This window comes from Helianthus annuus, chromosome 8 (assembly GCF_002127325.2).
Source record: "Helianthus annuus cultivar XRQ/B chromosome 8, HanXRQr2.0-SUNRISE, whole genome shotgun sequence".
NCBI classification, from domain to species: Eukaryota; Viridiplantae; Streptophyta; class Magnoliopsida; order Asterales; family Asteraceae; genus Helianthus; species Helianthus annuus.
The window spans coordinates 69,971,113-69,988,521 of NC_035440.2; the positions used below are offsets into that span (position 1 = coordinate 69,971,113).

General features: G+C 36.8%; 1 protein-coding gene across 1 annotated transcript; it reads right to left on the reverse strand.

The window, feature by feature from the left end:
* Positions 1–9,920: 9,920 nt before the first annotated feature.
* LOC110930531 (putative 3,4-dihydroxy-2-butanone kinase) lies at positions 9,921–16,690 on the reverse strand. Its single transcript, XM_022173849.2, has 18 exons — positions 16,505–16,690; positions 15,736–15,809; positions 15,613–15,676; positions 15,430–15,542; positions 15,300–15,347; positions 15,168–15,239; positions 14,991–15,080; positions 14,751–14,924; positions 14,590–14,673; positions 14,254–14,309; positions 13,833–13,963; positions 13,283–13,375; positions 13,037–13,107; positions 12,317–12,460; positions 12,201–12,244; positions 11,498–11,655; positions 11,187–11,395; positions 9,921–10,187 (listed from the first exon to the last, which is right to left on the reverse strand). Exons 1-18 carry the CDS (start codon positions 16,542–16,544, stop codon positions 10,062–10,064), a joined length of 1,791 nt encoding a protein of 596 aa, XP_022029541.1. The 5' UTR covers positions 16,545–16,690; the 3' UTR covers positions 9,921–10,061.
* Positions 16,691–17,409: the final 719 nt, after the last annotated feature.

Genomic DNA, 17,409 nt, shown 5'->3' on the forward strand with positions numbered 1-17,409 from the left:
GACTACTCGTATTTTCAAAAAGGGAACTTTATTATCAAGTTAGGAGTGATTTTCTTACCTTGATGATTAGTTTCATTCTCTTCATGCAAACAGAAACTTCACCATTGAGTTAGGAGTGATATTCACATCTCAATGGCGAAATCCACTCCTTATTGATTTTCAATTCTTATCAAAGTCTTTAATCCTAATAAGTGCGACAGAACATGAATCATCCTAAGTACCGGTAGTCGGGACGTCCTGTCTAGGCTGGCATTTGCATAAATCCCAATTGAGGGACCCGGTGCCTACCTAGGGACCAATGATGAGAGTACACTATTAGGTTAGCACATGTATTCTTTGATCACTAGTAAGATTAAACATCTTGATTTGTCAAAGTTTCCATCGGGTTTATAACTAGATTGGAATAATCCAAATTTATTTTCAATTTGTTTATCCTTTATGTTTCGTTCTTCGTTATAAATTTTATTTTGATGTCATTATGTTAATCTCTAACCCCTCTCTTATCTAACTTGCTACACCTTAAGTTTTAATTCCTCTAATCTATGATTTATTTATACAATTCCAAGAGTAATTTTACATTACTTATGCATAACATTCCATTTATTGATCCAATTCTCATGATTCTCTTGTTTCATCTTTTGTAGATGTCTTCACATCATCATCAAGCTCGCAACCCCAAGCGTAACTCTGAGCGAAGAATCGCTGCTATGACCGCCAAGCAAATGGCGACGGTCCTTCCTACTCTAGCTAACCAACTTAGCAACTCCACTAGCAATGGGAATAGTGGGGATGGAAATGCAAAACCTAGTCATCGCACATTCAAATATTTCAACTCTTGCACTCCCAACAAGTTTCACGGTTCCAAAGGAGCCATGGGTTTACTCCAGTTGTTCGAAAACATGGAGTTGACTTTCATCAATAGTGACTATGAAGACTGTAGGAACGTTTCTAGACCTGACGAGTCGTTCAGAAGAGTGCTTAGACTAATTCAGAGGCGGAATTCATTGAAATAGTCTTTGTAAAGCTTGATTTCACTACTTAATGTCTCCTGTATTGATTAACTGTCAAATTACAAGCACTTGGAGACAAACGGATAGGGCTTCGCCGTTACACCTTGGAAAACACACACATACTCTGACTACTGGAACCGCTTATATGACCCCTATATATAGAAGTCATGGGTCGCTTATATGGACAGATCCATATGAGCGATCCTAACAAGTGACATATGAGCGATCCATCATGGATTTCGCATAAGCGATCCACCTCATCTACCCTATAAGCGGCCCTATACAATACAAGATTTCTCGTTTCTCGTTCACTATACAATCAGCCCTACCCTAAGACTCGAACTAAGATGTAGTCGACAGACAACTGCACCAACAGACTCCCCCTTGAATGTTGACGGAATCTTCAGTGAGAGTTTTCAATCATTCACAGCTCTTCAATCTTGTTCGGTCTTCTTCAGGAACTCAGCCTGGAATCAAATCTTCTACAGGAACTTCTCCCTGGAAATATATGCCTGGATCTTTCTCTGGTTCTAACTTTCGTCAGACTCCCCCTATCATCATGCTGGGATCTCTGTCTGGAAATCGTTATCACCATTGAAATCAACTCCTGGCTTTCTCTGTTTAAGCTCTTCTCTGGTTCTGATGTGTCTCCTGGCTATCTGTAGCAACAGGATCAGAAACCTGCAAAACTCAACCACTCTATCACAAATCAGAATAATTGTGTTTCAACTTAATGAATCAACTAATCATTTGATACTTTTTACAATTAAACACTGATTCACAAATTTGAAACATTTCAATTTCAGATTCAACCTAATGAATCATTTTAAACATTTCAAACGACTTAACCAACCTGTCTGTTCATCAAGTTTAGCCTTTGAGATTTTGAAAATCAGCTCTTCACCATCAGTTGTCGAAAATCTTTTTGAATTTTCAAAATATGAAACATAAATGCAAAAACAGAAATTTAAATGCAAAACAAACATATTTTTGTGAGTTTGTGCAAGAGGATCATATCAGTTTTTGAGACACATCACAAGCACCGTTAAGCTTATAATCGTTTTAAGTTCTAAACGATTCACGTAGATTGACGATATAATTGTCCTCTTAAATTTTCATACAATTTTCAATCTATTCAGGATACTATTTAAGTGTTTATAAACTTAGTTCAATTCATGTGTCCCACCTCTTGAATATACTCCCGTATCCAGAATCCCAATATTCAGTCTTACAGGTATGAACACTACAATGATGTCTGTTCATAAATTAGGGGAAAAATGCGAGAACTGAGGGATCTCAGGTCAGAACTTCCGTTCAGCAGAGAGATATCAGCTTCGACTTAGCAGTGTGTCCCCTTTAGAGGATCTTTTCAGCTACAACAGATGATTATCAATTTTATTGTCTAATCAGCTGAGGGCTTTATGCTATGTTTCAAGCATTTTGCGGAAAGTATTAGCCAAGGACTAGGTCAGAACTATCGTTCAGCAGAAGTCCCGGAATAATACCCCAGACATCATAGAGTATAAACACCTAGTATATCAGAATACGAGACCTTTCAAACGAGATTTCAGGGGTTACCTATATATCCAAGTAGTGTTCCCCACGAATTTCACAAGTTTGAAATTTTATGTTTATATCCCGAATCAATCTACTACATGTACGAAAACCTATCGTCACATCATCAGTGAGACCGTTTATCACATTTGGCATTACATTTCTTTAGCGTGCTGTGATAGTCCTACTGATTTACTATCATTTCCTCTTGTTTCGCAACAAAACTCGTTTTTTTTTTAATTTTTCAATGTTTTTGACATTTTCAAATTTTCTAATTTTTTTTAAAATTTTACTCCCCCTAAAATCAAAATATGTCTCAATTTTGATTTTCTGAGAAAATTTGAAATAAACTGTACAAAAAACGACAACATGATGAGAATCACTTCAATTCTCCATCCATATGGCATAAACAATCAGAACTCCCCCTCACAACAAACTATTTTCCCATTGTGATTTCAAAACACTTAAGTTTGTTTTAATCAAAATGGTTTTTCCGGAAAATATAAGTTTGTTTACCAAACAATTTAGGTACGGGGTTACTTCATCATCTTGTTTTCCAAATTCTTGAATGATAATTAAACCAAGTCCAATTTAATGACCTTGATTTAACCACTTGTAAGATCTACACCAATCACTACCATACAACCACTTGTAGGTTTAGCAATTCAAGCTCTTCAAACCTGTTTTTCAACCAATTACCATCTTTTGGTTGAATTCTCAAGGTGCCGATTCCTACTCCTCGCTTACAAACCTGGGAGTTCCGGCAAGTCCTGCAACTTTTCAAACACAGATTTAGAAAGATGCCGATTCATGATCCACAATACCATCTTGGGATCTCCGGCAAGTCAGGGTTTTTCATTTAAAAAGATCCACCCAAGCCCGACCAGCCTTGGGTGTTTTCGACAATTTTTCCTCAACCAATGGCTCTTCTGACTTTGACAAACCAGAATCATTGCCTGAATGTGGCTTGTCTGACTTTACTGAGTCAGATTCATCGCCGACATGTGGCTCCTTTGTTTCCGAAGAAACAGATTCATCGCCACAGAATGTTACCTTCTTCTTCTTCTTCTCCTCTTTTGTCCCCAGATTTGTATCTGATGAATTCTTTTTGCTTGTCTTTGCAACTGAGGGAGTAGATTCATCAGAACTGTTATTTTGTTTGTCCCGTGAACCCGAGGACAAAATCTTCTCGAGATATTCTCTTGCCTTCTTTCTCTTTTTCCTCAGTCTGTCTTTTTGCCCCTGTGAAAGCTTCACTTTCTTTTCCTGAATTGACTGTTCTCGAACTTTAGGTTTCAGAACCTTCTGTTCCTGGGGCTTGACTTTGACTGGAATCTTTGCTGATTTCTGAGAATTAGCCCTCAATCTTTCATTCGATGTCCTTGGGCAATCTCTGGCAATGTGACCTTTGATGTTGCAGTTAAAGCACCTCCTGGTCTCATAACTCCAATACTGGCAGTTAACAGCAATGTGTCCGTGATATCCGCAACTGTAACACACTCTGTTATCGTCCCAATCACCATTTTGAGTCCAAACACTTAGATCAAAGCATTGTTTGGCTTGGTGATATTCCTTTCTCAACTTTGCTGGATTTGGCTTTGAAGCACTGTGGTCCGACCTGCACCACTTATTACCAACAATTTTTGAGTTTTCATTTTTTACTTTTTTGTGATTTTTTCTTTTGATTGGATGAACGATCTGATGAACTTTTAATATCTTTTTGAACAGTTTTCTCATTTTTAATTTTTTGTTTCTGTTCTGCTTTCTTCTTCAAAGATTTTTGCTTCGAGCATTCACCCTTTTCAGTTGATTGCAGAACAGTTTTCTGAAATTTTTCCTTTTTATCATCAGATTTTTCATCACAATCTTTAACTTTGACTTTGTCAAAGTTTGTGACATTGTCACTCATTGAAACAGAATTGATTGGTTTTGGACAGGGAAAATTCAAACTGTCTGATTTAGTCACAAAACCTATCAATTTCTTTTCAAGTTCATCAATCTTGATTCTTGAATTCTCAGCTTCTTTTTCAAACTGAGATATTCTTTCAAGATGAGACTTGATTGAATTTTCATTTTCATTTTTCAAGTTTTCAAGAACAGATTTTTCATTTTCCAAGACATTTATCTGTTCTTGAAGTTTCACTTCATTAGCTTTCAGATTTTTGTTCTCCAATTTTATCCAGAAATCTTCATTTTCTGATGATTTCTGTTTGCTTTCAAAAACCTTTACATTTTCTTTCAAAATTTTGTTTTCTGATGTCGAACTGTTCAGTTTACCCAACAGTTTGTCATTTTCAATTTTCAGTTTCTCACAATTTTCCTTCAACATAAGAATCTGTTTATCATCAGCTTGTTTCACATCTTCTAACTTCTTAACTTCTGATGTCAAACTTTCCGCATCCTTCAAGAGTTTGTCATTTTCAGTCTTGAAGCTGTCACATTTTGAACATGCTGATGCAGAACTTGAAGTTTCATTCTTCACAGATTCTACATCCGTTACTGACTTTTCCTTTGTTTCTTCCTTGTACGTACCTGCACAAACAACTTTAACAAAATCAAGAGGTTTTAAATTTTCATCAATATAACATCCTCTTTTATAATCATACTTCATGTTCTGTTTTGCACCAAAACATATGCAAATTCTCTTGTTAATCTCAGTAATTACATCCAAATTGATTTTATCTAAATTTCCCAGATTCAGTTCTTCTAGATTCTCTTTTACTCTATTCATCAATATCTTCTTTTTATCGAGATTTTTAAAATAACGTTTTTGAAGTTTATTGATGAAATCAACTGGATGTAAATTCGAATATTTAGGTTTTTGTTTTAACTCCACTAAAACATCATCCCATTCAGCAGGTAAAGCAGCCTCCAACTTTGATGTCATTTCAGTATTTGTCAATTTTATACCAAATGATTTTAACTTGTCCATCATGTAATCAAATCTTTTTTCCATCTCTGTCAAACTCTCATTCTGTTGACAAGCAAAATTTTCAAGTCGGAGAGTCCAAATATGTTTATCATCTTGATCAAATGACTTCGTACGATATCTTCCAAAATTATTTATCATTCCAATAAAATCATTTTCCTTTTCGTCAAATATCATCGTCATTTTTTCAAATACTCCTGACAAGTCTCTGTCGTTCACAATCACGAAACAGCTAATGACCACAAAAGCGAACCAAACGAGATGTCAAAATAAGCGATCCAAGATTGTTCTATCGAGCGGCCCAAAGCAGTTAGAATAAGCGGTCCAGACTAGTCGTTCGAGCGGACCAAGAGTTGTCCGTTCGAGCGGTTCAAGATTTGTTCGAATGAGCGATTTAAATGTTGTTCAATCGAGCGATCCACAACTTTGTCCGGATGAGCGATTCAAGAACTGACTAATGAGCGGTCCAAACAACAATTTTGAGCGAACCAGAACCAAAATTGTACGTAAGAGCGATCCAAAACTTGATCTAAACGCGGTTCATGATGATGTCACTATAAGCGGTTCAGATTTCGAACATGATTTGACCCCTAAAAACTTCGAATTTTTGTTTCAAACTTTCCAGGGTTTGTCTAAGTACAATTTCGCACAATCTGTGAAAAATTGATCGAATTCCGACCGTGAAATCTTCCCGAATCAGAAAAAGAAGGTGTAGAAGTGAGAATTTCGAGCGAAAATCGAGCTAAACGGTAAGAACTCTTCCTCCTGAGCTCTGATACCACTTGTAGGAACGTTTCTAGACCTGACGAGTCGTTCAGAAGAGTGCTTAGACTAATTCAGAGGCGGAATTCATTGAAATAGTCTTTGTAAAGCTTGATTTCACTACTTAATGTCTCCTGTATTGATTAACTGTCAAATTACAAGCACTTGGAGACAAACGGACAGGGCTTCGCCGTTACACCTTGGAAAACACACACATACTCTGACTACTGGAACCGCTTATATGACCCCTATATATAGAAGTCATGGGTCGCTTATATGGACAGATCCATATGAGCGATCCTAACAAGTGACAGATGAGCGATCCATCATGGATGTCGCATAAGTGATCCACCTCATCTACCCTATAAGCGGCCCTATACAATACAAGATTTCTCGTTTCTCGTTCACTATACAATCAGCCCTACCCTAAGACTCGAACTAAGATGTAGTCGACAGACAACTGCACCAACAAAGACTTCCTTCGTGTTCGTTAGGCGAGTAGCGTTCTTCAAGCAAGGGCTCACACATGGTGGAACAACGAGAAGAAAAACTGTAGATCTGATTCCACTCTTGCTTTACCGTGGGATGAGTTCAGGCAAATGATGATATGATGAATTTTGCCCTCCAAACGAAATGCAAAAACTCGAGGACGAATTCTGACACCATAAGAAAATTGATGGTGATAACTTGGCTTACACCAACCGATTCCATGATCTTTGTCACATCCCAACCGATGACGGAAACATCGGGGCGGGACGAAATAGATTGTTTGAGACATCATGACTTGCTAAATTTGACAATATTTAAATAGAATTCCATTTTCATTGATAATCTAAGTGGTGCATTGTTTGGAATGGAAATACAACAAGGAAATTCAAATACGGAAAAAATGAAAAGTCTATAAACTTAAAGTGTGTTTCTAAAATCCATCTTACTAGATTCTTGAAATGTCATAGCATCAATCTCCTGCAATATATATTAAAGTAATGGTCAACACATAAAGCATTGGTGAGCATACAAGTTTTGACTGCTAGCATAGATAGAAAAGTTGTCATCAACCCACATGGCATAAAAGTATACTAAGGCATAAATCATAACATAGCTAGCATGCATCAAATATAAGTCAAACCAATTGTGTCCACAAAGTTGTGTATCTTATCACCGAAGCGAATAAGACCGTGATTGAATAACTTAACATAGACCCTTTGCAAGGGCGATGTGCTACTCCTATAGCGTTATACATGTTAAGGTTGGCTCATGACGTTAATGACAAATATTGTGCCACTCCTATAGCGCTAGACAACAACATATTTTCATGGGCATGGACTTATTTGATGTTGATCAGTGTAATGTCTGAAGTTTCTATAAACTGTTGGTGGAGTTTTAAAGATCTGAGGATCGAAGCAATGAGGAAGTTACGTTAAACTAAACACAGATGTTGTTAATGTTGAAGTGGAGAAGATGTAGTGATTGGTTTCAAGTTTGTTAATTCTCGTGAAAATTGCAGTAGTGCCAAGTCAAAGTTTCTGCAAACCCGAAACATCAGTCAAGATTGACGCATGTGGGATGACATCAACAAACACTTGACTAGAGTTGCAGCTATATTCAGCACAACATTCAACAAAGAAGTTCAAGATTCGACAACACCGTTCAAGGAGGAATTTGTTGATGCATATTTATGTGTCTGTTACTGTACGATTAGGCTAGATCGAGTATGTACTGAATATGTGTTTGTAAGTGTGTTTAAACTAATGGACAGGGTCATCAAATGAGACATTCGTTTGACTGAAGGCATTCGAGTGACTGAGGTCAATCGAATAATACATTCGCTTGAATATGTCATGCGAATGGTCTCAATCGACTGAAGCTCCCAGTCGATTGGGATTCCTTATATAAAGTTGCTGCCATTTGTTTGAACATAAGTTTGAAAGTTTGAGAATGAGAGGAAAGATCACACTTGAAATCTCCCGGTGGATAACAATGTAAACTCTTTCGGTATAATGACGGTTCATTCTCATCATGTTTATTCTATCGAATTGAGTTTCTATCCTTAAAACTTCCGTCTTGAGTGATCATCAAACACTAATCTATAGGTTTTCGATTCGTATCACGTTTTTACAAAAGTCTAGTTATATTATTACCTTTTCAACAAATTATACACCAAGTTCATCTTTTTACATAACTTTTATGGATTTACTTTTATAGGTAGATTTTAGTCCTGAAAGTTATGTTGAAATGCAGTTGGTTGTTTATTTTCTTGTTTTAGAGAAATCTTGCACGTCACTTACAATCCTATTTTGATGTAATCGTTAGTTTATCAGTTATACACGATTTCTTTATTTGTAATGATGTATGTAGCACCAAATAATCATTCCCAGCCCAATCTTTATATAATATCCAAAATTCCAAAATAGCAGAAATTATAATTCTTTTAACATTTGACCTCTTAATACCTTTTTATGTTTGGTCGTTGCCATAAAATACAACATTTCCTTTGTTTCTTCTTTCTTCTAGTAACAAAATTTACATAGTACACGGTTTCTTTCTTCTAATAAAATATTGATATAAAGTATATCAATATGGTTAACCAAAATTTTGAAATTAGTTCTTAGCTTTTTTTTTTTTTTAAGTACACGGATAGTCCTTATGTTTTGTCCTTTGTAACGCATTTAGTCACTAAACGTTGGGGACCAAATGCAAACCACAAGAACCATCTATGTACTTTTGACAAAAGTTAGGGACTAAATACGTTACAAAGTGTAAACCACAGTACCATCCGTGTACTATTGAAAAACTATTGACTAAATCCAAATTTTTGTTTACTTCATTTATTCACAAGAAAAATTATATGCAATGCAACTAGGGCTGTCCAAAAGGCTGGCGACTTGGAGCTCGCTCGGATTTAACTCGGAAAAAGCTCACTCGGCATGGCTCAGTTTGAAACTGAGCTGAGCTGGCTCGGCTCGGCTTAGCTTGGATTAATTTACTTATTATATATTTTATTCTTATATATACTATAATATATATTATTACAAAAAAACTTATTATTATTTACATGTATTTAGAAGTGTAATTTGATATCTATCACATATTTTAAAGTTGATTATGAATGAACTAATATAATTTTGTTGAAATTTAAAACTTATTTTATGTTGAACTTGATTTTTGCTTGTAATGTATTAGTTTGAACTTATTTTGAGATATTCTTTTGAAATACTGAATAATATTAAATCTTTTTATAATCGAGCCAAACCAAGCCTAGTCCAAGCTTAAATTTTCAGCTCGGTTTCAAATCCGAACCGAGCCAGCTCGGTTTATAATCGAGCCGGGCCCAAGCTTGCCCTGGCTCGGCTCATGAACAGCCCTAAATGCAACCACAAGTAAAATCAGCCATTTAACTTCGACCATAATGAATCTGAAATTGAAATATGGAACTTATTTGGTAACTTATAATAGTTCCAAACAGCACCACCGCTACTGTTTACCACCCCAACCAGTGGCCATTGAAACCACCACCGCCAAATAATTTAGTAATTCACATGTTCCTAACTAAAACAAACCCATTTCAACCTGAACAAGATAGATTCTTTTGTGAAACGAACTGGTCTGTTTTCCGCTTTTGACATGTTACCCGATCCGACCAGTCCGTTTTGCCAAGGCTTGGAAGCTTAAAACGACCATGACATTTAAAAGTCATGTGATTTCCAATAATCATATTAGTTTAAAGTCGTGTATATATGTATGTATGTTGATTTGGAACGGTTAACAAAAAGTATACTCAGGTCAGCTACAAAAAGTAGTTGTGATCAAGGGGATAAAGAGGCTTGTTTCAAAGCAAGAGCTGCTGCACGGTACCATGAAGCTGCAGCCATGGCCCCTGGATCCGGAACTGATTTAAGGATATCTGTTGAGACATATGTTGAGCGACCCGCCTGTATCATATATATGGCAGGCATGTAAGAGGGCGTTTTTACCCATTTATCGGTCAATTCGGACTATGTGTTCAACTCTAATGGTAAACAAAAAAAGGTCAGATTGGTTACAGTGGATCTCCAAACTAAAAGAAAATGAGAATCTTTTCGGAAAAATATGGCTTTGATCATCTTATTTAGCACATAAATTTAAGAGTTAAATGTCATTTTAGTCCTTGTGGTTTGTGTCATTTTGCCAGTTTAGTCCAAAGGATTCATTTTTCTCCTGTGTGTCCAAAAAGGTTTCACCGTTGCCATTTTAGTCCACTGGGTTAACTTCATCAATTTTTTCTGTTTACGAGAAGGGCAATTCGGTCATTTTATATGGTCGAATTGCCCTTCTAGTTAACAGAATTGCATATAAAATAATCGAATTGCCCTTCTCGTTAACAGTAAAAAATGGATGAATTCAACCCAGTGGACTAAAATGGCAACGGTGAAACCTTTTTGGACCCACAGTCGAAAAATGAAACCTTTGGACTAAACTGGTAAAATGACCCAAACCACAGGGACTAAAATAGCATTAAACTCTAAATTTAAAAAACATGGACTAAAACAGTGTTTGCATGAAAAATAAAAGGTTAAGAGAAGTAGTTTGGTTGATCTCAGGAGTAAAGAATTAAAAAATAATGGGAGTTAATTACTGTTTTCGTCCCTGTGGTTTGTCAAAAATCATTATTTCAGATCATTTGTTAAAAAATTGCGATTTCAGTCCCTGTGGTTTCACTTTCGTAACAATTTCAGTCCCTGTACTTAACAGAATAATGGATTGAAATGGTTACGAAAGCGAAACCACAGGGACTGAAATGGTTACGAAAGTGAAACCACAGGGACTGAAATCGTAATTTTTAAATTAATGGACTGAAATAGTGATTTTTGACAAACCACGGGGACGAAAACAGTAATTAACTCAAAATAATGGATAGTGAGAATTCTAAGAAAAGACAAAGTGAAAGATACCTGAGCTTCCATGTGTTTAGTGGACTCTGCTCCTTCAATCGCAGCATGAGATGAGGTAAGAAAAGCATCCAAAGGATCATCCCCAATCGTTAACCTCTGTTTAAGAAGCGTTGAAGCTGGAATAAGGGCATCCAACATGGTCCGATAACCAGCAGCAGCCCCACCATATAACATAACCGCACTGATAGCCCCCTCGAACGCATCAGCCCCTGCAGCACAGATAGATAGATAGATAGATACTTTAAGGCCCAGGTCAATAACAGACAGAAGCAACATCACGTCACGTCAAAGGACAGACAAAACTTTCTCACATTGTAGTGGTGTAATCTCTGATTGATTGTTTGGTTTCAACTGTGCATATGCCGCCTTGCAAAATATGTCATACAGGATTCCACTTGTTCCTCCCATCACTCTTCTGATGGATGATCCTATCTCATTAATCGTTTCAGCAGCATCGTTCAGGGGATAGCTATTACAAAACAAAAGATCAGCCTCAATAACTCAAATACTCAAAAGCATAGTTGTTAAAAGCCATCGCCTCTAGCGCCTAGGCCTGATTTCCTAGCCAGGCGAGGCAATTGCGCCTTAAGTCAAGGCAATTGCGCTTTAATTCTCCAGGTGATGGTTCATGCGCAGATTCTGGCGAGATTCCGAGATTATTGAGAGTTTTCGGCCAAATTCTCTAAATTCTGGCAAGATTCTAGCTATATTTCAACTTTTATCTGACGAAACTACTTTTCTACACTAATAAACTAGCATTTTATAACTTTTGGTACTAAATAGACGATATTAAATGTTGTATAATAGCTTTAGTTTATTTTTTTTTGAAGTATAGTATTAATTTTCTATTATATAAAAATATTTTAAGTTTTTTTTGTTGTACGCTTTTTTTTTTCTCAGGCCCGCCCTTTTTTGCGCCTTGCGCCTAGGCCCTAGGCGAGGCCTATGCGCCTTGAGTGCGCCTAACGCCTTTAATAACTATGCTCAAAAGTACTTGAACAACAAAGAACATACTACTTCTTTAGATCCTCTTGAATAGCGGTTGCTCCTCTACACATCTGTACCCTCAACAATTATGTAATTAGGCATTAATAAATATCAAATTTTAATCTTAATGTGGTTGGACTTACTGTTGATCCACAGTCGCCATCACCCACTTTGCTGTCCCACTCATTTAAACTATCTTTAAGGTTAATAATTGCAAGTGTTGCTGCTTCTATTGCTATCTCCAGCGCACGACCTTGCTCATTAAGCTCTTGTGGCCTACTCAATAGCTGAAAAACCAAATAAAATCACATGCCAACATCTCAAACTAAAAAAAAATCTAGTAGACGAAACGGGTAAATTGGTATAAACCATAGTTGTTAAAAGCCATCGCCTCTTGCGCCTCGGTCCATTTTTCAGGCGAGGCGAGGCAGTTGCGCTTTAAGTCGAGGAAATTGCGTTTTAATTCTCGAGTTGATGGTTCAGGCACACATTCTGGCCAAATTCTCTAAATTCCGACAAGATTCTAGCCAGATTTCTACTTTTATCCAAGGAAAACTACTTGTCTACACTAATAAACTGATATTTTAAAACTTTTGGTACTAAATAGATGATATAAAGTGTTATATAATAGATTTTGTTTATTTTATTTGAAGAATAGTATTCTTTTGCTAATACATAATATATTTTTAGTTTTTTTTTTTCGTTATGCGCTTTATTTTTCTCAGGCCCTCGCTTTTTTGCGCTTTGCGCCTAAGCCCCAGGCGAGGCCTATACGCCTTGAGTGCACCTAGCGCCTTTAATAACTATGGATGAAACTACGGGTGAGACTGATGGGTTATGAATAGGCATTTGTGCAGCACAACCTCATGACTCTTTGTTGAACGAGAAGGTGGGACTGGAACTGGAACAGGAATCTTGGCAGGCGGGTGATCACCTACAAGTAACTACAACTACTGAGTTTTACGTATACATATAAAGATGCTCTATATATAGTTGTTATAATATAACTACCACCAGTTGAATGAAAAAATGATTCTATTGTATTTTTGTAACAACGCATGTGACAGTTATCGACACTAGGAGCAAGCTAAGAAGATGGAATTACAAACCATCAACTCCGACAGGCCAATGTGGAGCCTTAGTTGCAGCATCTAGGCGTTTTAAAATTGCTGCTTCTGCCTTCATTATGGATATTGAAAACCCTGCGAGCGAATACATACAGGGAATTAAAGAAGCACTTTGTTTGCATCATAGTTGTCGATAGCGAATAGCGACAAATAGCGACAAGGCATGGCTAGGCTACGTAGTGAATTGCGACAAATAGCGACATCAATTTTATAAATAGCGATTACACTAGAAAAAGAATTTTGAAAATTTTTATGTGTATATTACATCAAAATACCCTTGTATATATGCTATATTACATGTATATTTAACAAAAACCTATAAATCTAGCTATTTTATAGCTATAACCCTTTATAACATTAAAAAAATTAAAAAAAAATTTAAAAAAAAAATAATAATTGTCGCTAAAATCGCTATTCATCGCCATGACCAACTTAGCGACACATAGTCGCATCGCCATAAAGCGCGCTATAGCGACCGCTATGGTCGCTATTAACAACTATGGTTTGCATAAAAAACAAGTTAACAACGAACCTGCCATATCAAGAGATGTCATAAATGAGCCCGTATATACTCTGACAACAGCAAGTCCATGTTCAAGCTGTAAAATAGGGACTGCCTTTCCAGCAGCAATCATCAATTCCATTACAGGTGTTGATCCTAATCTGAAGAAGATATCAAATCTTTTCACAAAACGCAGATGTATGGAACTTATATACTAACAGAACGCATGCTACATTTTCAGGAAACAAATCATTTTATAGTGTCTTTAAGATGATAAAGTTTTTAAGCATGAGTGATCCACATTTTTTTAGTACGAACATGACGAATGGTTTTGTTACAAAACGCTTTTATGATGTATCCGTAAAGCATGCTACACTTGTAGCCTCTACTTAAGATGTTCTCAAATAGCTTCTGAGTTCTCTTGTGTAAAATGTATAGTAAGAGTCCATACCCATTAATCATGAGTACCACACGACTCCCACGTTTAATTGGAACATAGTTAGTTTCCTGAACACACGGAAAAAAGTAGTATTAACTCCAAAGTCAAAATTCAGTAAATATATAAACAAACGGTTGCAATCAAGTAAATTTACAAATGAATGTTTGATTGAACAATAAAAACATATTCAAGTTCAATATCTAGTTGGGTGGTGGGGTACCTGCCTATGGATTAATCAGATTAGAATCTTACATATGTAACTTTTATATATACTAATTACTAAGCAAGACAATGTACTTGTATAAAAACGTTGAATCGGTTTTTTCTTTTAAGTTTTAAGTAACATACTTCTGAGAGTATACGATTGAGCACATGGGATACCACCAAATCCACGGGTTGGATGTCTGCTACAATAGCACCAGGTTCTCCATGCTAAGCAAATGCAAATTCATTAATTAACAAAATCATATGTATAATAAACACACCCTACTTACAGATACGGTACTTACAATTCCAAGACCAAGCTCCATTTTTCCTGGTCCCAAACGGTCTGATTTTGGCTGACCAGGAAGCGTGCAAACTGAGAGTGCAACACCCATTGTACCAACTATTCCACATGCATGCCTTGCTTCAGAAGCAACCTCAGAAAGAGAAAGACCAGAAGCAGCTGCTGCTCCTGCAACCTAAATATATACACATGCTATTTACACAAACATACTAGTTGAAGAGTAAATTATTTTAGGATATACCTTATGAACAAGAATGGTTCCAGCCAAGCCTCTTCTTCCAGCTATGCCTAGCGGGGGTGGCAGTGCACAATCATCTCCAACGATTACCATCTACAACGCATATTAAAAATGTATCAAAACAATATGTTTTGAACCTGAGCCTGAGCCTCCATTTTAAGGGTGATAGCATGCCCTGACCTCTACTTTGTAACCTTCAGCTTTAGCTTCCTCCGCTGCCAATCCAAAATTTAAGCGGTCCCCAGTATAGTTCTGTGGATCCAAAATCAGTGGTCATGAAACTCACAACTGCTAACTAGAGAGGTGAATCACCTTGACAATTAGAAGGCATCCCATTGGCCCAGTGACTGCTCGTATGCCCTGAAGTTGGAAAATATATTATTAAAAGAAAAACTTGAGCAGAATTCTATTCTATTCTAGTTGATTTGATTTGATTTCCTACAGCAAGAATTGAAGCAACAGGCGGAGAGGCAAAAACATCGCCACAGATTGCTGCTGTGAGCATCCCATCCCCGACAAATCCAGCATGAGCAGGCTCATGCCCACTCCCACCTCCTGAATGAGATGATAATTCATAAGGATACACCAAATGTAGTTATGGTTTACCTATAGATAATGATGGTACCTGATATAACAGCAACTTTGTCATACGTTGAAGGTGAAACATCAGCACGTAAAACAACCTTGACCTGCATCGATAAAAATGATAAGGAGTAATAAAAGAATGGAGTTGTGATAAAGTAACTACCTCTGGAAAGCCATCCAAATACTGCAACCCGGGATAAGTTTCTACAAGTCCCTCAATGAACTCAGTTACCACATCTGCAAGATATACAGAAGAATGTCAACCCTAGAATCCAAGAAACTATGCAGCTAATGCGGTAAAATATCGGATATCGGTCAAGGACCGATATTTGAAATATAGGTTATCTCGGTGAGATATCGGTAATTTTAATATAATGCAGAAACAGAACTTATATATATAGCAATTTAACACCAATAATTCAGTGATATGTCGGTTATATCGGTCAAATATCGGTGATACATCAGTTATATCGGTCAAATATAGGTGATATATCGGTCAATATCGCCGATAATATCGGTACCGATATTTGACACGGATATTTTACTAAGGGACCGATATATCACTGATATTTACTGCATAGCCAAGAAACAAAACTAATGAGCCTTAAGCTAAACTAGATTAGCTTCTCAGGAATATCCATATAGATCTTGCTTCCTTAGATCACATACATAGATTGTTTACTGCACTAAGCAACTATTTACTTGATGACTGTATGCTAATCTACACAATCCTTCCGTGTAAAGTCATATAAAAATTCAATACAAATCATCAGCATTTCAACATTGTTAAGCTTGACTTAGTTTCTATCATACTTGATTTTGTTTTAAAAATGAAATGAAATTAAAATCACCAGAACTCAAAACAAGAGAAAGACGACAGAAAGGGATCAAAATTGAGCGAGCGATCATCCAAGTTGAAGAAAGGATAATACCATTAGGATTGTTTATCAGCTTTTTACTCTCGAACGCCATAAACCCTAGCCAGCCAGTGCTCAAGCCTGTGAACTTGCTCCTTGGGGGAGTAGCTAGCTATCAGCGTACAAACTTAGCCCCTTCTAATTAGTAGCCACCAAACCTAGTCCCTCTTAACAAATCAAAGAGTAAACTTACGTTTTGCTCCATCTATCTGCAGTTTTATCCCAATCATTTAAAAACAAGGTTGGAGAACTCGCTAGTCGCTAGTCGGCCGGTGAAGTGGGGACTAGCGACTACTCAGGATTACTCGGGATTAATCAGGATTAATCGGATTGGGTTTTTTATATGTAATTTTCAGTTTTATGTATAAATATATACATTTTTATAGGTAAATATTTTAAGTAGCTAGGTTTTAAATCTTACTCAACTCATTTATTTAAGTATACATGATTAATTGTTGGAATTCAAATGATTTGGTTGGAAACTGACCGGAATTTAGAGGTTTTGGCCGGAATATATAGGTTTTTTGCTGGAATCGTCGACTTTTGGCTGGCCTAGTCGGACCTAGTCGTGCCTAGTCGGACCTAGTCGGTTAATGGACCGATTTAAGAAAAATTACTCAGTAACTGGACGACTAGCGATTAATCGCCGACTAATCGTCGCCTAGTCGCGATTTTTACAACACCGTTTAAAAATAGTTATTTTACTCCCTGATCTGTATAACTTATCATCATTTTACTCTCTGCCTATAACGACGTCCATTTACACCGTTAAAACCTGGTCATGTGCCCCTCACATGATGGTATTTTGGTAATTTTGTGTTTAAAATAAAGTGTATTTTGGTAATTTTGTGTGTAACTTCTCAGCCCCACCAGCCACCACCATCAACCTGTCGACCTCCAGCTACCACCACTGTTTTCCC

What these genes read in the sequence shown, in the direction of transcription:
- LOC110930531 (XM_022173849.2), bottom strand. Translation starts at nt 16,544, where the DNA reads ATGGCGTTCGAGAGTAAAAAGCTGATAAACAATCCTAATG. An exon ending in TTGGCCTGTCGGAGTTGATG is followed by an intron (nt 13,108 to 13,282) that starts GTTTGTAATTCC and finishes AGTTACTTGTAG; the next exon opens with GTGATCACCCGCCTGCCAAG. An exon ending in ATGGCGACTGTGGATCAACA is followed by an intron (nt 12,245 to 12,316) that starts GTAAGTCCAACC and finishes TTGAGGGTACAG; the next exon opens with ATGTGTAGAGGAGCAACCGC.